Source organism: Poecile atricapillus, chromosome 18, assembly GCF_030490865.1.
Source record: "Poecile atricapillus isolate bPoeAtr1 chromosome 18, bPoeAtr1.hap1, whole genome shotgun sequence".
In the NCBI taxonomy this organism is placed as follows: domain Eukaryota; kingdom Metazoa; phylum Chordata; class Aves; order Passeriformes; family Paridae; genus Poecile; species Poecile atricapillus.
The window spans coordinates 8,747,541-8,770,144 of record NC_081266.1 but is presented as its reverse complement, the minus strand read 5'-3'; the positions used below and the strand labels follow the sequence as shown (position 1 = coordinate 8,770,144).

Sequence of the window (22,604 nt, the reverse complement as noted above, 5' to 3'; positions counted from 1 at the left end):
CTGATACTACAATATTAAATACTTTTTATTATTGCACTCATTGCTACAGTTTTTCTATATAGAAACAGCATTTTAAAGTTGACAGAATTTAATTCTACAGAACAAAACAATGTATTGCAAAATCATATCACATAAGGGATTGATCTGGTGGAATAAATCTTGAAACTGAAAGTCATTTAACTGTTCCATCTTTTTCATCATTCTTTGTTGTTCCTTATTATTTGTTCATGCTCAATATTTGTGAAAAAAGTGATTTTTTTCCAATCCAGAATTTCTAGTGTTATATCTGTTTCTGTTAGCACTTGCATCTATGGCCAAAATTTTGTCTATTTTCTGGTACTGCAGATATAAAGATATAAACTACACTCCCAATAAGCCATCTTCACTATAGTAGCCCTGGATTGTATAACATTTTTAATAAAATTACTCCTACTTTCAATAAAGAAATAATCACTTTTTCAACCAAATTTCATGTAAAGACAGCTGCTTGTTCATTGAATGGTCTCCAGCAGGAAATAGGCACTAAAGGGTTGGATTGGTGTTGGATGGATCTCAGTAGCAGCTGTGGGGTGAAAAGAGAATGACCCAAAGGTAATGCAGCTCTCTTTGAAGAACGGAGGGAGCACAGAAAATGCTCTCTGTGCTCCATCTTTCTCTCTATTCAACTGCATTGGTTTCTCTGGGATATTTATTATCATATCCAGATACATAGAGAAAGGAATCTCCCAAATCAGAGGGCAGTAAGTATGCAAAATCTTCATTTGTCATCAGAAGAGTAATCTGAAGATGCCCATTTTTACACAGTTTTTTCTCCTTGAAACCATATCAATGCATAGTTCTTTATGACATTTTAAAACCAAGACAATGAGAGCAATCATGGTCAGTCAGCAGTGAATCTATAAAGCCACAAATGAGTATTTACAAAAGGGTGTGTTTGACCCATGTGGCACTGCAATTCCCACCAGCTATGATGAACAACAGCAAAATCTTATGCTTACAATGAAAACATCTAATATGTGCAAGAATAATGCTTGAATGTTTACACCTTTTTTTTTTAAAGTGTAGTATTTACAGTAGTTCTTGCAATTAAACTTTGTTTCTGTTGAAACTCCAATTAAAAGTTATGTTTACAGAAAACAGCAAGGATGGTAGGCATTTGTAATAATCTGTGATAAATGTTAGGAAATAATCACTATCATAGTTTGAAAGTAAACCAAAATCACATGCATTCCTTTGACCTTTGTAATAAATACTGGGAGAGAGGAATAGCATTTCTTTATTCTTTAATGCTGCAACACCCAGCCTACATCCCTGGTCAGTCCTGAAATATCTTCTGCACTAGCTATAAGAAATTTATTCCTCCAGTGTCCTGATCTTCTCTTTGTTCATGTATCTATATAAGGGATTGAGAGATATATGCACAAGCAAAGCCTGAAGGCTGAATTTACAAGGTTTCAGTAGCAATGAAAAAAAAAATCTAGATATAATGTCCCAATGTCTTTGCTGATCTTCCTTACTAGATTCCTTATAATCAATGCTTCATTTGGTGTGAAATTACAAAAGTGAATATAATTTTGGTTAAAACTGCGAAGGAAAGTAAGAATTTGCTTGCTATCTCAGCTGGAGCACTGTGCTGCCTTTGACATCTTGACCATCCCTGGTAAAGTACTTGAAAAGTACATGAAGAAAGTGAAAAAAAAAACCAAACAAATTATTTCCAGTCACCGCAGACCTGAATTATTTTTAAAGTGGTGATTGACTGATGGAAGTCTCTGTACTCTCCTGAGTGATCCAGAAATAAATCAATTAAACAACTCCATTTTGTTTTTTTTCCCCATTTTTTATTTAGGCCATCGTATCAAAGCTGGTATTTCAGTAAGCATTGAGGCACTTCAGCACTGGAGACCTTGGTGTTCAGATGCTGATTGTTCCATAGTTTATTCCACTTCATAAAAGTGTGAGTAACAGGGAATTCCTCGACAGATTTTCGTCCCATACATCCTCTGACAAAACCTGAATGTTTTCCAGAATGTCAATACAAAACTTAGTGTCCTCAGCTTTCACAAGTTTCATAAAATCTGTGGCAAACTGCCTTTGGTCTGTCACATTTCGAGTCTCACTCAGGCTTGCTGACAGCTACACGGAAGCTGGCAACTTCGAAGCAGTTTGCCTGGGGAAGAATTCCTGTAAAACGAGTGGGAAATGGAGTCAGGGTGTAAGTCCAGCCTGATTTCCAAGGGCTGTCCCAGTGATTTGAAGGCTGATACTGGTGTGCCTCAAAGCAGGACATGGACAGCTGCTCTTGCCCAGGCTGGTTTTGAGGACAGGGAAGTTCCCAGCAGGAAAGTGGGAGCTTGGGTGGCCTCCCAGCACTTTGGGGTGGCATCCCACAACTCTCAACATCCACCATCACCCTGTGCCGTGAAGCCAGCTGGTTCTCCAAGGCCCAAAGAAGGGATTTCCCCCCAGGTCTCTGCAGTGGGTTGGTAGCACAGTGCTCCTGGTTATCTGGGGGAAGATGTTGTGCTGGCAGCCTCTGCCTCACCAGCTTGTCACCTTGGACCGGGACAGAGAGACCTCGGCCAAGCTGGCCAAGCTCCCCTGGAGGACATTGGCACGGCTGGCTGCAAAAGGCCTGCTCTGCCCCACACAGCTCCTGCCAGCACACGTGCTGTGGGTGTGGGATATCCTAAGGGTGGGAGACGGGCAGGGCCTGGGGACACTTTGTGCTGGAAGGAAAAGGCACAGGATGGTGGCAGGGTGGTGGAGCAATGGGTGGGAGACAGGGGCAGGGCCTGGGGACACTTTGTGCTGGAAGGAAAAGGCACAGGATGGTGGCAGAGTGGTGGAGCAATGGGTGGGAGACAGGGGCAGGGCCTGGAGACACTTTGTGCTGGAAGGAAAAGGCACAGGATGGTGGCAGGGTGGTGGAGCGGGGGCAGGAAGGGGCCTGTGCTGGGCGCCTGCAGTTTGTGACATCACCAGAGCAACACTGGAGCGACACTGGAAGGATGGGGGAGTGAACATTCCATGCCATTCTGTCAGGTCACAGTGGCATGAGGAGCCCACTGTGAGCCCAAGTGAGATCTCGGCTATGCCACTGCAGTGAGGGGCCTGGAGCAGGCGGTGCACAGCCACCATGGATGAGAACAGATATCCTTTTCTTCTTCTACCTTCTCCTCTTCCTCTGCTCTCCCTGCCCTGTGACAGCTGCCATTGGGATGCCCCTGACATGGCCCTTTCCCCTCAGGCCTGGGCACACAGGGGATGCCCTGGAGGGCCTGGGGCAGCCAGTCCTGTCAGCCAGGGCCGGTTGATAATGTTTGGGTGGGCACAGTGCTGGGAGCACTCGTTCCCTGGTGTTTCTTGGCACTCCCCACCATTCCCTGAGCCTGCTGAATCCCCTCGGCTTCCCCACGTTTCCCTCCTCTCACTGCAGCCCTTTTTGCACCCTGACCACCCCTTGATCACACCCTCCCTTCGGCCCTTCTGTCACTGCTCTCTGGGACTTTGAGGACAGAGCAGAAATCTCTTCCTGCACACCTTGGGGCCTGCTGCATTCTCAGAGGGCAGAATGCAAGGATGTTCTAGATTATGAAGAAAGGGAAGCACAATCTTCTTAGGTTTAATGAAATTAAACTTTTCCCCCTCATCCCCTCCATTAAAAGGCAATTTAATTGGCCAGAATCTTCCTTAACCTGACGTCTCATACGTGGTTTTGGAATACAATTCAGAATGATTTCAAGAATGGGAATGTTGATTTAGAGGGCTGCAGGAGGCTGCTTGAAAAAATGCAAATAAAATTTGATGAAGACCATTTAAAACATATTTTCAAGGTAAGGTGTATGTCCATTAAGCAATGAATGGTTTAGAAGTTCAGTTACACACATCATATGTTTGCTGATTTTTTTCAAGTTAATTTTTTGGGAAATGTATTTCAAGCTAGTGTGGTGTGCAAAATCAGCAAAGAATTTTCCTCCTCCAGGTCTTTCATGTCTGTGTAAAATAGATAACCCAGGGTTTGAATTTGAATCATGAGCCTTTAGATTGGAAGGTATCTCTAAGATCACTGAGTCCAACCATTAATACATTGAAAAGTCCACCTCTGCAACTTGTCCCTAAGCACCACATCTGCAAGCATTTAAGTACTTTCAAGGAATGGTGACGCAGACACTTCCCTGGACAGCCTGTTCCAATGCTTGACAACACTTTCAGTGAAGAAATTTTTCCTAATAGCCTGGCACAACTTGAGTCCACTCCTGCTTGTCCTACTGCTTGTTACTCGGAGAGACTGACACCCACATAACTCTGTCTTTTCTCCACAACAAATTAGTGTAAGATGGAAAATATGTTGGTTTGGATTCCCAGGTTTTTTTTTGTAACATGTCTGCGCTTGAGAAAAGTTAAAGCATTCTGGTTTCATCCTATTCAGCTTCTCTGGTCAAGCTAATGAGCCCAGACATGTCTGTCTGATTCTGGACAGAGCCATGAGAGCAATCTTCTCAAAATCCTCTTTCCAGGAGGACAATTGGGATTTCTCTGAGCTGTCCAGGCTTTAGATCCAGCACACATTCATTCCTTTCTCCACAGTTCCTCTCCTGTAATATTTAAGAGGTGTGCCTGAATGGATGGGAATTGCTCTCTAACTCCCTGGGAATGGATTTGGCCTTGAGAGGTGGCAGTTTTTAAGATATTTCTGTGAAGATGACATGATACAGCTAGAAGCTGGACTTAAGTTCATTTAGTGTAGGCAAGCAAACTACTGCCAAGCAGATCTTGTCTCAGTGAGCAAATACTAACAAATGAGTACTGGATACATATTTTCTTCATGTAATGACTCAAAATATCTAAGATTTTCCCTTTACATCATTTCCCCCCCAAAAAACCCCATCTGTCTGGTAATGCTTTTTCCCTAAGGGAATGAAAACAAGTCTGTATATATATATAAATATATATATATATTTATATAAATACATGTATATTTACTTACTTTCACCTTTATAGATATGATTCTTTTGAGAATGTTGCAACCAGCTGGCAAATTTTGTCCTGATTTGGCAGAGACAATTAACTATGGCAAGTCAGAAAGGTCATAAGAAGGAAGGCACTAAGCTTTCCTCACCCTGTCTTCCTCTCTCATTGTTTGCCTTCTCAAGCCAAGGTAGAACCAGCAGCATGAGCTCAACCCTGGCTAAAGAGGCTTCCTGTGGTTTTTTGAACTTTCACTGCATGGAGAAAGTTTCAAAGCTAGAGGATCTCTTGAGAACTTAAAGATATTTCTTGTTGTTTCCTCTATCTTCCCCCTACTTTAGTTTCTGGCAGGAATGTGAGAGATGGTCAGCTGTGGGAAGAGAAAAGGAGATTTGAGGGAAGTGACCTGCAAAGAAGAAGTCTGATCTAGTTGTATTTAACAACATATTATACCCAATAGCCTGATCTAGTTATTTATAGCAGTACTGTTAGGTGCCCTATGCTATTTGAGAAAGATTTACAGGGGTTCAGTAGTTTGGGGGGTTCAAATATTTCATCAGCGAAACAATATGTAAAAATCCAAAGCATTCTGGATGTTACTGACATCTTTGTAATTAACTGCACATCAGCAGTTAATCTAATGGTTCTACATAGCAAAATACATTTTATAGAAAGCTAATTTTAAGGAATAATCAGCTTTTTTCTTCTCTGTTCTCTTTGAGCTTATTTTACTGTAATACTCTTTTGAGCAGTATCAGAATTATGAACATTAAGGTTTTAAGGAATAATAAATTTTCATCTAATTTCTCTCAAGACTTTGTCTCTTCTTTTTCTGAACAGCAAAAATTTGATGTGCATTAATAAAAATAGGAATGATAAAAATCTACCCCAAAAATTTACAATATCTTTTTATAGTGACATGATTTTTATCACTTTAATTTGAAGAGTTCTTTTGTGTAGTATTATTGCCTGTATTTCACCAGGAGGCAGCTAAAATAGAAACTTTACTTTTTTGTCCAGCTTCTCTTTGTGCCAGTAACTAAGTGAACATCCTCCAAGTCCTGATAGACTGTTTATTTTCAAAAGAAGTTGGTATTTTCTTTTCCTGCTTAATGGTTATAAGCAAATTTGCAGCACTGTTAAGAACATTAAAAATTGGATGGAAGAAATCAACCTTAGATGGGGAATTTCTCAGCAGTAATGAAATGTGTATAATTAGCATTTGTACAGAAATATTTTCTTGCTGGTGATTTCTGTTAATAATGATCATTATTATTCTCTTTTGCAAACTCAAAGCAAACACTGAAGTACTCATTTGTAAGATTTTTTCACTAGAACTCCTCATGAAATTTAATTTTGTACTCGTTTCAGTTATTTAATATATTTTTACTCCTATTGTACTTATTCAGAAGTGCAGAAAGAACTTTACTGCATAGGAAGGAACTGGCACCAGATCTTTAAACTTTTGGCTTTCATGGTATGGCTTCAAAACCAATCTAATTTAGCAGTAATCCAATCTCTTGATCAAAGAGCAGCCAGAGCTCAAGTAAGCAATTTCCTGCTTCTAGACATTTCTGTGGAAGCCAAAGCAGCCATAGTAAGGGCCATGTTTGGATGTTTGGATGCTGGAACGTGGTGTCTTTGGCATCTCAGTTTAAGGAGCCAACAACTGAGAATTTTCATCAGTTTACAGTCATAAGCACTGAGGCAGTGGATTGCCATTTGTGGTTTTTGTGAGCAATTTTGTCAGAAGATTTCTCTTGATTTGGCAGGTTTTAAGCAAAAATCAGGCTAAAATGATAGAAACATTTATATTTCTATATTGATATTAATTAATTAATCAGTACATAATTAACTAATATATAACATATATACAATATACAGCATATAGCATATACTATATTTTATATTATATATTAATAAATAATCTTAATATACATAGTATATAATATATAGTTTATATAATAGAATATGTTATATATTATTATATATATGCTATTATATCTTAATATACGTATTACATATTATATCTTATTATGGTTATATTATATTATATTATATTATATTATATTATATTATATTATATTATATTATATTATATTATATTATATTATATTATATTATATTATATTATATTATATTATATTATATTATATTAATGTTTTAATAAATTTATATTTATATTTATATTTATATTTATATTTATATTTATATTTATATTTATATTTATATTTATATTTATATTTATATTTATATTTATATAGAAATGCAATTTATATTTATATATTATATATATTATATTTATATTTTTATATATTATGTTTATATATATGCAAGACATATATTTATTTCTATGCTTATTTATATATATATATGCAGTTACTTATTTTAAGTAGAAAATTTTAAAGGAAAAATAGAATTGTTAAACCTGTGAAAAATGTAAAAAGCAGAAATGGTAAAAAAGCATTATTCTGCTCAAATTCTTTTGTGGCCTTTTAACTTTTCTAGTGACTTTTATACTGAAACACAGAAATTAATTACTATGGTAACATTTTGTAAGCTGTATGAAAACAAGCTTACAATTCAAGAATTCTGAAAGTGTGAATAATTAATCTAAGTTAAACATTCTGGCTTGTTAAGATTAGAACATGGTGTCATAGGTTATTACAAAATATCTTGTCTTCAAACTTGAATATTGTTTTGTTGTGAAACAATAAACTTCGTTTATTGAAGTGTTGAAAGGGTTGTATTTCTTGGTAATTTGGTCATCCTTATTTCATTTTTAAGATTACTGGTTGCTGATTTTGTGTGCAAATTTGACTGACAGTATTTACAATATGGTGTAAATAGCTGTTGGAGAGGTATTATACTAAATATATTTTCCACTTGATAAGTTTTATGCTGCACATTTATTTTAATGCATAGCATTTTAAAGATTTTCAACAATGTGTTTGAATATTAAAAATGCATTAAATCTAAATTTATTGCACTTATTTAGATGCTAATTGTGTCATATGGTCCATTTTACTTTATATAAAATATTTGTAGCACACAAAGTGTCATCTTAAAGTTGAGGAGTGTAATCTGATTGTAGTCACTGTTGCCTGAGGATTCTTCTATGATGCTCACTCTTATGGTCAGTTATAAAAGCGTGTTTGGTGCATAACTTTGTATAATTGCATGTTGTTTCATTAATTTCTTTTTTTTTTTAATAAATTTTGGTTGCTTTTTTCCCTCAGGAAACTGTGGACGAACAGTCAGGAAATATTATTGGCATGGACGACTTCAGAGCAATTTATCGAGCTCTTGTACACAGGCCTGAATTTGAAGAACTATTCAAGGCTTACTCGACAGATGGCAAAATTCTACCTGACAGCCAGCTCCTTAAATTTCTTATAAAAGAACAATTTCAAACTGAAGCTAATGAAACAACTGCCTTAGAAATTATTATGAAGTATGAACCCATTGATGAAGGTATGTACAGTTTAACTATTTGATATCTAGCTCTTATTTCTCGTGCTTCTCTCAATGACTGTGTTGTCCTAAACCTCATATATTTATTTCTTTAAAAGCATGTCTTTTCATCTATTTATTATGTTTTCTTCCTGTGTTTTAATTTCTTTTTATGGTGCCCTCCTTTCTCTGCTCTGTTCTTTTTTCTGTCATTTCTTTATATTTTTATTTCTAGTCCTTCTACAAATTCTGTTCTTCAGCTCATTACAAACCATTTTCAATTTGTTTTTCTTAAAGTCCATATCTGCCATTTTTCTTCTCTGCTCGTTACACTGTCTTCTCTCCCTTGAGTAACTTAGTGAAAATTCAAGGCCTCAGACAAGACTTTTATGTCCTTCTGACTTCCTTGCAGGGGCACTGTGGAAAATTTTTGTAGGTGCCTGGTCACCTTTTGTGAATCACTAGAATGCTGAGATGAGGAGGGCTTCATAAATCTGTAACATGTTCTTCACCTATTTAAAGGTGCCTCAAGTTGGGGTGTAACACTTCTGCTGAGCATCACTGATTTCAACTTGTGGCAAAATTTACAGCTAGGAAAAGGATAGAACTGCATTTTGCTGCAAGCTGTTACTTTATTCAGTGGAATATGTTCAATTCTTTCGTTTCCTTGGTTCCCAGTCGTTGAAAACGGGTGGAATTGATAAGTGGTTAAGAAAAACAAACCCAAGGGGAAAATATTTCTTCTGGGATAATAGCACTGGATTTTCTATGCTGACCTGTGGTGGAAGAAGAAAATGGAAAATGCCACTTTTTCAATGAGAAACAGAAGAACATTGGGTGTTTCATTTAGAGGCACTTACTGTCCAGTAATAAAAACATGTGACTCCTTATGCCTTTACTCTTTAAGGCTGCCTTTCAAATTTAACTGTATTTTATTAAACATATTCTGCTCTTTCAGAGGAGCTAATGTTTACTAATTGTTCAAATTACCAGCTTAAAAGGTTCCTTTTATTTTGTGTTACCTGTTTTGATGGGAAAGTTCAAATCTATAGCACAGTTAAACAATGAATAATCTTCAGTCCATTAGAAAACACCTTTATAAATATCAACTGAAGTTTCTATAGGTTTAATTTAATGTCTGGTTGAAATTTCAGATGCTGAGACAAATTCTTGTTTGTTTCTTCACCTGTGATAAATTTGTTTGTCTTGTTATTGGAAATAATCTCGCTGAACAAAATAACCTCTGTATTGTTCATGCTCCTTTGAGTGAATTCATACTCCCACTCAAACATATTTCTTGAAAAGTTCCAGTTATGATTGACATGAGAGATGATTCATATGGTATTGTGATAGACCATTTTGTGTAAGTGTCGTTCTGAATTTGCTACAGAACATTATTCATCAGGATGATCTGTTGGACTCATCTGTCACCCTTGCCCTCCCTGTGTCTTACAAAAAGGGAAAAGGCCAGGCTTTGACATTTGATTGACAGGTTTGCTAATAGGAATGACCATTCTCTCATAAATGTGATAGCACTGCTATGTCAAGATTAGGATGAAAACAATGACTACATTTTACATCTAATTTAAATAAATCCATTTATAGCATCCAGTGCATCCCTAACATTTCTGCAGAGAGATTTTCAAAGCTATTGAGCCAGATAACTTTGAATTTATTCTCTGTAGGTACTGTAGCTAGCTCAGGACAGTATGGAATAAACTAATCTTTCATTCTTGTTATACAATTTAGATGCCTAATGTCAAAATACTACACTAACAGGTTTTTTCACGTGTGCGCTAAAACCTTGCATTTTTGGTAGAAAGAGCCATTTCTATGGAATTGATCACAAAATATGTGATTCACACCTGACAGTTGTGTCTTACTAGCACCCCAATGAGAGTTTTATTCTTCCCAAACATTCCATTATCTTCCCATTTTACTATTAGCTTTGAATAGAAGACTCAACTCATTAAATGAGATTAAAGAAAACATGCTAACTAAATAATTTTTTTTTAAGCTTGGTATATATGTCTTTTTTAAAAAAAATTCTGCTCATTTACATGGATAGGATTAGAGGCACAGTGAGGATAAGAAAGTGCATCCCAGTATTATTTACAATGTAGAGCCATTCAAGGACTCTATTCCTGCCTATTTTCCTGCTAGGCAATACAAAAACAGGGCAAAAATGCAATCCTGTCTTAAAAAAAACAGCTTGCTTTGTAAATAACAATATAAGCCTGGTGCATCTGTCAGACAAGGACTTTGAGTAATCCAGAATGTATTTGTGAAGCAAAAAAAAAACATTCGCAGTTTATTCCTAGTGCACACAGTCGTGAAGGTTTTTTTTGGATTTTTGATGTATGCGAGACAGAGCTGAATGTAGAGCACAAATTTGCAGAAGAGAGCATTTGATCCCATTGGCCAAGGTAAATCAAACTTAATAAAGGAGACATCTCTGCCAAACTCCCACAGATTTCATAAAAAAACCATGTGGAGTAAGAAAGATGGCTTAAAAATCTCAACTAAGACAATGGCTGTGGCTGGATTTGAGAGACACAATATATCAGATTATGAAAAGATGTGTAAAGGTCTAGTCTCAGGGAAAAAATTCAAGACAAGGTGATTATGAGATATAAACCCTTAGAAAACTGAACTGCTGTTCAGATAGATACTTTATTCCAGCATGCACCAGTTGTAAGTGTGGGTAAGGGAGAAAAAGCCTCCCTAGAATATAAACTGAGACTAGAAAAGAATTAAGTGTATTATAACTTTAGTCAAGGAAATACTTCTCTTTACTGTTCCCTTAGAGCATGAATGTTTCATACTGATGTAGTCAAATTTCATAGTATGAAATTCCATCTGATGATGTTTCTGCCTTTTAATGACTGAAAGATTCCTCCTTCCATTATAGCAGAGTAAAACCCTTGTCTGTGATTGCAAGTATTTCTCATGGGTTCACCCCTAAAATTCCCAGCAAATGTATCTGTACCCACTCCACTCTCTCTGTCCCAAGTACCATAGACATTTAATTACTCATTTAGCTCTCTGGAAGCAAAGAGCACTCACATACATTTAAAAACATGGGAAACATCTCTCTCTCCACATTTCCTAGTCTCACATTCCGTTCAGGCTCTTCTCCTCCCCACTCCTGAGTCTCTATTTCAGTCCAGACACCTCTCCCAGACCCTGGCAGGGCTGCAGGTTGTACTCAGTCCCTTCAGGAGGAAATGGGTCTTGCAGGAGGCTCTGGCCAGTGCAGAGTGATTTCTTGCTTGTTTTGTCTGCCTCATTGTGGGTACTCTAAAGGCCTTCAGGGCAACAAACATCTTGTGATAGTTTTCCATTTTTTCTTTCTGAAGAGAAACATTTTCAAAGAAATTCCAAGGTAAATAAGAAAAATGGAATGTAATAAACTCTGAAAATAATGTATAATGTAATCCAAGTTTTTCAAATACCCAGGTTCAAATATCCATAATTCCTCTCTGATATGACAGTATTTGTATATATGGCAGAGCTGGAGTTTACCCTAACAGGAGGAATGAGAAAAATAATTTTATCTTAAATCAGATTTAAAAAAACCCCAAACAATATAAAGGAATATTGTTAATAAAATGAATTGTACACTATCCAAAAGAGGAGGGCAAGACAAAAGAAATCATTGAACTTTGTGAACAAAAAGAGGCAACGAGAAGGCAGAAATCTTTTCTTGCCTTCCCTTTCTACAACAAATGGATAGGTGTGTGCACACTAACTACTGCTAAAAGGTCCTAATGGAGAAAAAGACTGAGGTTCCTCCAGGGGAGAAATGTAAGGTCTTGATGAAAGTCTTTTCACTGTGGAATAGTTATGGAGATGAATTCCCATTTCCTTTAATGTAGAAGCAGAAAATGTCTGTAAGTGGTCAGAAAATAGCATGGCTGGGCTATTCCTCAGAAATGTAAGCTCTGTAAAAATACAAAGATTTTTAGTCTGTTGATTGGAGACATGAGCTGAATGTTTTACTGAAGTCTATGAGCTTACATATTGACTAACAAAACAATGTTAGATGTCCATTTTTTGGGGATTATGGTCATTAGCATATTTGCTTGAACATTAATTTCTCTTGAGAATATTGCAGTTAACTTTTGTCGATGACAAGAACAGCCAGGAAAACATCATAAATAATTCAGAAAAAAAGCAAGACTGAAAAGCCAGTATTTTTTCACTAATTTAATAAATAAATGCAGAAAAGGTAGAACATAAAAGATGTACACACACACACACACAAATAGTTACTAGCTCTACTTGTAATTGCTCAGAGAAATCTATAGACCATGAAAAATAAAATAATCCAAAATGAAATCCAGACAGTTCATGTAATTCATTAGAGGCAAAACATACAGGATGAGTGTATTCTGTTTTGAGTAATGTGAAAAAATTCAAAATGTTTTTTAAAGATCCAGACAGTAGAAATTTAATCCAGTTGTTACAAGTATAGAACAATATACCACGTGCATGTGGATAAATCTATAGGATTCACTTTTCAAGAGTCATCAAGGCTGCAAGAAGTCATCCTGCAAATCTCTCAGCTAAAAGAAGACCAAAGAAATTCCCGATGCAACAAGTACAGTCGGTTCTGTAATATTATTAATATTATTAATCTGAGTAAGATAGTCAAAAATATGGATGGAACAGGGTAGGACCTTCTTAAATGATGTAATCAGGTCAGTGAAGACAGGTTGACAAATCCAAGTTCTTAGAAAATTGTAACAAGCTTGACTAATACAAGTCAAAGGTTACTTTTGAAAACAGGGGGGAAATGAATGATGAATTGAAAGACTGGAAAAGATCAAATGTAATATTTGTTTTAGAAAGGGAACATCTAAAGAACTAGTCACTGTCAGTGACTAGAAAAAAAAAGGAGAAAATAATAAATACGTAAACCCTTCTAAGACGGTAAAAGTGAGTAGCAGTTTGTCAGGACATTCCATGAAGAAATAGTATCCTGTTTTCTCCTATGAAAGATTAACAATACAGATGGATAGCAGAAAAACGAAAATTATCAGAAATCTGAAACAGAAAATGCCCTGGATTGGATTTTTTTTTGAGGAAAGGAGTGGAAAGTGGGAAGTGCAAAAGCAGTGTTCATAGGAGAAAAAGTGTGAAAAAAGAGGAGAGGAATAATACCAAACAGAACAAATATTTTGGACAGCAAGGAAGTTTCAGGGTAAATTTCTGTTTCCTAATTATGAAAAATTTCCTAACAAGGTTATTTAGCAGTTGAAATGCTTTTGTTGGGTTGTCTGTGGATTCTTCATCAATGGAAGACTGGAAGAATAACTTCAGAAAGACTTCTGTTAGGAATAAGTTGTTGGGTGAATGCATGTTTGATGTCTGGATGCCCTTCTGTTTTTCTTTATCATTGTAAAACATTGCAAGTTTTCTAGTTCAAAGACCTGTGTAATTGAGAAACAATTATTTTCTGTAAATTCTCATCCAGGTGTAAAACTTCCAGTCTGTCACACACCAAAGATGGATAATTGCAATTCTAACTTGTACATTCTGATTCTTATAGCTGCAGTAAGAATTACCAGGGCAGAAAAGGGGGTTTTCCTACTGGTATTTCCAGTCCCCAAGTTTGTATACATCGACTTCTAAACTATTATTAACATAAAATAATCTTGGATTATTTACTTATTGTTAACTACTAGCCTAACGGTGACAATAAAATTATTTTAGAGTAAGAACTGAGCAAAATCCCTCACTAATTCAAACTATATTTTGAAGCAAATCTAACTTTTGAGATTATATCATTTGTAAAATGACTGCATTACAAACATGACATTGAGAGCAGTAGCTGGCAGTGTAATGGCTCTGTTTGCCATTAAATCAGTCAAAACCAAAACAAATGGGATGACTATCACTGGTATGGACTCAATTAGTTCATTTTGTTATAAATATAGTAGTGTAATAGGCTTGATTTGCAATTCATCTGTGTAGACAGTTATTTCTTTGGTTAAAATGCTATTTTTATTTCAAATATTTCTAAACATGATTTGATCAATATTTATTTGGAATTTTCCACCCCTGGCGAAGACATTTGGTGCTAGAAGTCATAGTTTCTGCAAGATTATATTGAGAATTTCTGACTTTTTAGAGAACAATCCTGGTTCTTTTAAAAGAGAAGATTCCCTTAACACGTTGTCTGGCATGTTACTTTCCAAAGTAAATGACAAATATTTTATTTATATTTAATTAGGACTACTGAAAATTCTTCTTAGTGCTGTCCATAGAAGAATAAAAGTGTCAAAACACTTTTTTTTCTCTCAGAAGTTTGAACCACAGCAATTCAGCTCCAGAGTCACACGTATCTGATGTTTGTGTTGTTTATACATTTGGTATGAATTTTAAAATTGCAGGAAAGCTTTGTGCTGTATAACCTTTAGCAGTGTTCAGAATTGGCTATTAAAAATTTCAGAAAGTGCATCAGAGTGGCTTCACAACAGAGATTTCTTTTTTTTTCCTTTTGTTTTTGTTCAGTGAGGAAGAAAAGGCAGTTGTCATTTGAAGGATTTATAAGATACATGAACTCAGACGAATGTTCAATATTTAAAAGCCAGCACAAGACCATCTATCAAGATATGAACCAGCCATTATGTGACTATTTTATTTCATCTTCTCACAACACCTACTTGATAGCTGACCAGCTAATGGGACCCAGTCACTTATGGGGCTATACCAGGTATATAGACATAATTTTTAATATTTTAAACTTTCTTTGGCTTTTTTTTTTTTTTAAATTAATGCTAAGTCACATACAATCCTACTTGGAAATAAGGGACAAAGCCATCAAAGATACAAGTTGAAATGAGAGTGGTATTTTATTTTGTGTGTACACTTTTCAATATATTTGCCAAACCATCTGTTCATAGTCTGGAAGCAATCTATTTTTTTCACTTACATCTCAGAAAATCAACCTTGCAGCAAATGGAATCTATAGTATATTGTACAGTACACGATTAAATCAGTTTTTAATCTCAACGTGCCATGCAAAAAATAAATAACTCCCTGAAAGAAATGTAAAATTCCTGGGCAAGCTGTGATCTGTTCAATGTAGAAGATGTGTGTTGGAGTATGTCTGTGTCAAGGATATCTGTGTTCAGTGCATGTTGCAGTGTGGGCAGGTTAGAAACAACAAAAACAACAAAACATGGGCTTTCAAGTAGGCAGCAGGGAGAGGAACCTGTGCAGTGTGTGACTCCAAGAGGATGATGACCAGGATGCCTTATTGCCAAGACAGGGAAGAAAGAAATTAATTGTGTAGTAAATGCAACACTGAGAGGGCAGGATGTATTAAGAATTAGGAGGAGATGTGTCCAGAATTATTTGTACTACTTTAATGAAGAGAAAGCAGCAGGAATCATCATCTATCTGAACACTTTGTAATTTTTTTTTTGGTTGCTCTCTTGATGTTCTTTAGTGACTTGCAACCATCAGAAACAGTACTGAATTTCTAACAGTATTTAAAATTCCATTATGTTAATGCTGCCTTGCTGAAAGTAATTGCAAAGAAGGTATAACCCCCTCTCTCTTTATCTCATACATGTGTGAGGAAAATGCTAAAATCAGCTAAAGGCATATTTGACATATTGTTAATGTGTGAAAAGCAGGATGTAAAAGACAGCTTGGTAATTAAGTAAAACAGTTTATAAGAAATGTTTCAGTTAGTTGCAAGTCAAATATTGGAAACCTAAGAATTTAAGGGATGACACTAACATATTCAGATTAAAGCAGTAAAGTCAGGGTGTCTCAGAAACTTTAGCACTCTTAGAAATGTGGTCTGGGGAGAGGAACTGTTTTATGTAAAGACCAAGTGCAACCTGATTCTCCAAGTACTATAGATTTTTAAATATAGTGATTCTCAAAATTCTAAGCAAGTTTGGAATAGTAGCACAAAATAGCATTGAAAATATTTATTCTTTTATTTTAAGTGGCAATTTGCCTTTGTTCTAAAATTCCTTTATTGAAATCTTTGATTTTTAGCCTTTTAAGGAAGATAATGCAGGTAATCCCATATTCTTTAAAGGTCTAATAAAGTTTATTAAATAACACACACCTAAAATAGGCAGAAACAGAAAGTATGTCTGTCTCATATAATTCTGTAGGATTTCTATTTATGGTGAAAATGAGGTGTTTTTTCTGTAATTAATCCCTGTGCTTGTAATTAGAAACACAGCAACTTGTATAAAAAAGTTTGCTATCTTTCTTTTGGCTGCAAAATTGTTTCTCTTGTTCTTCTGAAGTGCTCTGTTAAAAGGATGCCGTTGCCTGGAGATTGACTGCTGGGATGGCACCAACAACGAACCTATTGTGTATCATGGTCACACTTTAACAAGCAAAATTCCATTTCGCTCTGTAATTCATGTGATTGACAAGTATGCATTTATGGTACGTACAGATCTGTGTGTGTATACATGAGTTGGTTAGAATGGGATGGTGGCTTTAACTAAGTGGGGACATGGCTCTTGTAAATTCTCCAGGGTAAAAAAATGCAACTGAGCAATGGGTATTTTAAAAATTAATTGCAGAGCAATTGTGCTATTTGTTCTTAATGTAGTTTAAAATCTAGTTAAAGGAATCATAATCATTTTTCCTGATAATGAATATAAACCAAACTTAGTGCAAAGGATTCAGGTGATCTCACTCAGCTTGTTAGGTGGAATTCTCACCTGACATAATTTAAACAAGGACTGAATCTATATTGAAGACCTAGTTCAGATTTTTTCTGATGTTTTCCTCCTTCTTTATATCCCTTAAAGGTTTTTTTGTCACTTACTCTTCTGCTGCTATGAGTCTGTCTTGTATCCTCTGTGTGAATTTATAAAATAGACAAAAATATTAGATAATAGATGAGTTTGAGACTTTGTTTTCCATTTCCTCTCTTTTGATTTTGAATGTTGACACTGATAAATGTTAGCAGCTACTGATGTTTTTTGGTCAGGTGACCCATCAGAGCAAAGTTCCTTTTACCTATCTCTGGAAAAACACTGAAATCTGGAGAGGTTTTGCAATGTCTGAGGCTTTTGTATAAGCTTCTGGTGAAACTCCTGCTCAAAGGAAGTGCTGAATGACTATTAAGATAAATCTCAGAATCAGGCCAGCATTATGTGTATGAATATATACATCCACAATCATAAATTTATGTGGATTTTCATGCATATGTATTTATAGCCTTCTCAGTGTTAATCAAAGCTGTGTTTTTTTTCTGTTTTCTATATAAAACTTAATTAATCTCTGATTTTAAAAGTGAAATTAAAAACATGATTTTATTCCACTGTTTTTCAAAACCCACTGGATAAAACTTTCCTCTTCTTGCTAACACACAGCATATTGTGCTTAACTCTAATTCAAACTTCAGTTCTCAAGCCCAAGTGCCAATGAGATGATAAAATCACAACAGGTCATGGTTGGTACCAGCTGTCCATGCAGGCTGAGCTTTTCTTCTCTTAAAAGTCAATAGCAAGTGCTCAGGAGACAAATGTAAAGACAGGAAAAACATAAAATGTGTTTTCCTTATTGACAATTTAGGCTCTGCCTGAGCAAAGATTTCATTCAGACTATATTTTTGGTATCCACCAGTATTATTGGCAACTTATGAGATTTACTTATAAGTCTAGATGGATGCATTTCTTTTGAGTTCTTCTCTAATTTTTACTAATTTTCTCTTTTTCACCTTTTAGCTTTAATTTTTACTCAATTACCCTTGCTTGAGTAGTGTGATGAGAAAAGTGTATACTGTCCCTAGAAAAGTTTGTGGTATTATCAAAAATAAAAAATATCCATAGCTTGTTCATGTAAAGGAAATAATTTCTGAACAAGCTTTGGGGAGACTATCAAAGCCTTGATAGACAATTTGAAAAGTAGTCAAAAAATCTGTCATAAACTAAAGCAAAAGACATTTAATTCTGATTTATGCTTTCAATTTTAATTTTAGAATCTGATTTTAGCTTTTAAAACCAAAACAATGCAGTCCTTTTTTCATATATGTCTAGCTCTGTTTTAACTTTCTGAAGGTGCATTTCTTTTTTCTTCTTCAATTGTGCTTTCTTTTTTCCACAAATGTTACCTGTTTTATTGTGTTACTAACCTGGAACAAGTGATCTATATTCTGAAGTTTTTGAAAATGAATGTAAATACAGATGGCCAAGGGGACTTTTGTAAGATATTTTGGAAAAGCAATTATTCATATTTTTATTTATTAATAATAAAATCCTAAAATTATATTTCCAGTCATCTGCCTATCCAGTTATACTGTCTCTGGAGAACCACTGCAGCCCTAAACAGCAGGAAGTAATGGCAGACTGCTTGAAAAGTATTCTAGGTGACAAACTTCTCACTACACCAATTGGTGGTGCAGTAGATATGACTGAACTGCCTTCTCCTGAGGTAATAAGTTTTCATTTTTCTCTGTGAAAGAAATGGAAATGATGGTGGGGTTCTTCATTATTTTTTTTTTCAGTCCTCTGGGACTGAATTTATGGATCACATCTGTGTCAGAAATAGACTTCAGGTAGTAACAAAAATATTTAAACTGCACCAAAAAAACACATGGAAATACATCTGTTATTTGCTGATTTATTTTTTTGTTGCTTAAATTGAAGGAAATTCCTGAAATTTAAACATGTTATTGAAATGGAAACCTGAGCCTACATTTTTTGCCAATAACAGTGATGATGGAGGTTTTTTTTGGTCCTCTGCTACTGCAAAGCCATTCTCTTTCTCAGTGTGTTTCTCCCTCAGACAGCGTTTCTCAGCGGATGGCCCGAGACCCCTGGGACATGAAGTCAGAAAAGGCAATTAGATGGGTGTTGAAAATTTTATTGCAAACTAAAACAAATACATTTCCTTTGTTCCAGTCTTTGCACATAATTTTCTTTCAAGGACAAAAACTTTTTTCAAGTCTTTTGTAGCACAAATACGTGCACACATACAAAATACTTATTTCAGCTTCTCGCTGTTGCCAGTATAGCCATATTTTATTCCTTGTGTTTTTACAGTAGCTAAAAAAATGCAAATGAAAATGTGGGAAGGAAGCACTGTCATAAGGAAAAACAACACACAAAAGGTGTTTAAAATAATTTTTTAAGGATTTGTCAAGGAAAAATATTTTTGAAGTGATCTGTGCAAGAAGATGTGCTGAAATATTACCGTACTCTTATATTTCCATGACAATGTTGTAATATTTAATGTTCATGTTTCTCCACCCTTTTTTTTTTTTATTGTAGCAATATATTTTTTTGCATCATGGTTTCCAACATAATTTTGAAGCCTTGAAAACTGTTTTTTCAATTAGGAAAAAATCTAAACTCTATCAAACAGGAGGGCTTGTTGTAAAGCTTCTCAAATCACGGCTGGATTCAGTGTAGGAGATGTGCAAGGATCATATGTCCTCTGAAGCAAGCACAAAATCAGTGAAATGGAATCACTGAATCACACACTTAAAAATATTAATTTCTATGATATATGTCCCTTACCATATGGTTACTGTGATACAGGGAGTTCATACTTCATATTTCCACAGCTTAGAGTTTTCATGAGTCAGCTCTGTAGAGTTTTGCCTGAAAATGGATTGCTGGGTCTATGTATGGAAATGCTGTCAGCTGAGATTAATTCTCCTGAGCTTTTAACATATTAAAGTATTGTGAGACATATTTCCCATCTGTGCAAGGTGTAAGGATTACCTAAATAACGCCACTGTCGTCACCTGATTACAAAAGTTTTAATTCAGAAAATTATTATCTTGAGGATGAACACAAATGAGGATCTTCTCTGTTTCTCCTAGGTTTTCTGATCATGCATGTAAGAAAAGTCAGTAGGACTTTACTTAGCAATGGAAATATGTAGCTATGACTGAATTTGTAAATTCAGTTATAAGCTTGACTTTGGCTGGCATCTTTTTGAAGAGCCAAAAAAGGAGTTTAGTGACATCACATCTTTAAAGCTTGGGACCTTGTGCATTTTCAAGGCCTGGGTAAATTCATTGTCATTTGAGAAAACCAAATTCTGAATTTAGTCTTCAGACTGCTTTACTCAAGCTGTGCAAAAGAGATGTTACAGAACCACAAATGATGAATTTGAAATGCTCTTTGTTGGAAGGATCCTCAGTTAGTGTGAAAAAGAAAAAAGCTGTCACCTATATAAGTTGTTGGTCCACTTTTTTCAAGATGGAGCATTAGCAAGAAAAGGGAAAAAGCCACCTCAGTGTTCTTCAAGATCAGAATTGAATGGTTATTTTGTGGGTACATGAAGTGGGAAATCACATAGTTTCTCCAAACACTTCAAAGAAACATTAGACAATTACAGGTTCCTTTTAGGTTTTGGAGTTTTGGAGGCTTCCATCGAAATAATTTTCTTTTATATGGTCAATCTTCTACTTCTTTCTTTAAGTAGGTCTTGAACTATACCTTTGTCAACTGAGATGATTGTGTGTGTGTGGAAGGAGGTTAAAATGAGGAACACGCCCACTCTTAGGTGGTTCCTTGGACCACCTTGCAATGATGTCTCCTACCATTGTAATTCTAAGTGAAAATCACATGGAGGCGCAGGAAATAAAAGTGGAGGATCACTGAACACTTCCTCTCTCTGCTTTTCCCAACACTTGCTTCATCTGAAAAACAAACCCCAGAAAATTTCAGGACTAAAGGTTTTTTAATTCTTTGCCTTCAGTCATATGTTCACACTTCCATCTGACTATATTGATATTATTAATTCCCTGCAATTCCTGTATTCTGTGGCATCTCAGCACACAATTCCTCCTCTACATATGGAGGAAGGAGAAGACTTTTGCACTACTTCTTTCTTTCCCACAAACTTTATCCCATGAGAAACTGAGGCTGCTTTTAAGCTTCACCTGTCCCATCTCTTTCCCAAGAAGATGTTTTGCCACCCAAAGCGACAGACCTGATACAATTCTCTGCTCCCAGTCTTGGCCATCATGGTGCTTCTAAAGAGACTTCATGAACTCCCTCTAATCTTCACTGGAATAACAGGTCCTTTGAGTCAGGTCCTGCATTAAATTAGATTTGACATCAGTGACGGGCGCCAGACATCTCTGCTGGTTGTACCAGCACTCCTGGTGATGTGCTGATAGAAAGTGAAGGAATGAAGTGCCTTATGCAGCAATTTGTAGATGAACTTAGAAAATATCAGGATGCTAGAAGAGATAAGGTTTTACTTACCCTGCTGTGTTCCTCCTCTCAAGAGATCTGACAGCAATTGAAAGGAGCATGTGGGCATCCAATATAACACAGAAAAGAATGTAAGCACATTGATGCTTTGATGAAAGTTTGTTCCTCAATTATTTTGCATTGTAGAGCATTGAACTGCCTTACACTGCTGACAGGATAGATATATCAGATAGTTAGGAATCTTTTATTATTTGCAGGTTTCCTGTCACAAAGTTGGAATGAGATATTGATGTGTGATTAACTGAAAGTGAAGTGGCAACTACTGTGATTTTACAAGTTCTCTTTAATGTTTACCACACAGCTGCAAGATCAATTACTGCATTGTGATGTCTCAGAAGCATTTCTGGCCAGGATTGCCAAGGCTTCCCTATGGTTGTTAAACCTGTGGTGTCCAAATAAAAGGATCTGTTTAATGAGATCCTTGAGAAAGATCAATAGAAGGCCCCCAGTACAACTTCATGGGCTATGGATATTTTAAATTCTGCTATTATGGGGAAAACCAGCTAACTCCATAAGCCAGGACTCATCCTTCACACTTTTCTTCACCTTTATCTACTCAGTATAAAAAGGAGAGCTTTCTCTACACAGTGAGTGTTTTCAGTGAGAAATTCAAGATTAAGCACATCTAATTCTGTTGCTTCATTTATGAGATTAATTCCTATTTATTTTGACCAACACATTCACATATGCAAATGTCTTGACCAAGTCTTTGCATCAGAAATACTTTTGTTTCTTAGCAAGTCAAAATGTTTCTAGTCACTCTTATGCCTTTTGATCAGTCTATGGCATCTATTCTTTACAAAAAATATGAAAAAAAAAAGAAGAGAATGTGGTATGTCTTGGTGATGACCTCAAAAATAATAATAAAAAAATCCATACTGTTTCTCATAAAATTTCAGGAATCTCTAGGCTGTAGTGAGTACATACAGAAGACTCATCTAATTCCTTCACTAT

At 35.7% G+C, this 22,604-nt stretch overlaps 1 protein-coding gene and 1 pseudogene across 1 annotated transcript in view; one reads left to right on the top strand and one right to left on the bottom strand.

Annotated features, from left to right (window-relative positions):
- Positions 1–1,858: 1,858 nt before the first annotated feature.
- LOC131586082 (F-actin-capping protein subunit alpha-3-like) lies at positions 1,859–2,403 on the bottom strand (annotated as a pseudogene).
- A 115-nt stretch (positions 2,404–2,518) lies between these two features.
- The window catches only part of LOC131586081 (1-phosphatidylinositol 4,5-bisphosphate phosphodiesterase zeta-1-like), a 45,530-nt gene continuing 25,444 nt past the window's right edge, over positions 2,519–22,604 (top strand). Inside the window, exons 1-6 of the mRNA XM_058852819.1 lie at positions 2,519–2,673; positions 3,686–3,836; positions 8,211–8,445; positions 14,944–15,145; positions 16,707–16,851; positions 18,694–18,849. Coding sequence (XP_058708802.1) covers positions 2,519–2,673; positions 3,686–3,836; positions 8,211–8,445; positions 14,944–15,145; positions 16,707–16,851; positions 18,694–18,849 — 1,044 coding nt within the window. The remainder of the gene's footprint in view (positions 2,674–3,685; positions 3,837–8,210; positions 8,446–14,943; positions 15,146–16,706; positions 16,852–18,693; positions 18,850–22,604) is intronic.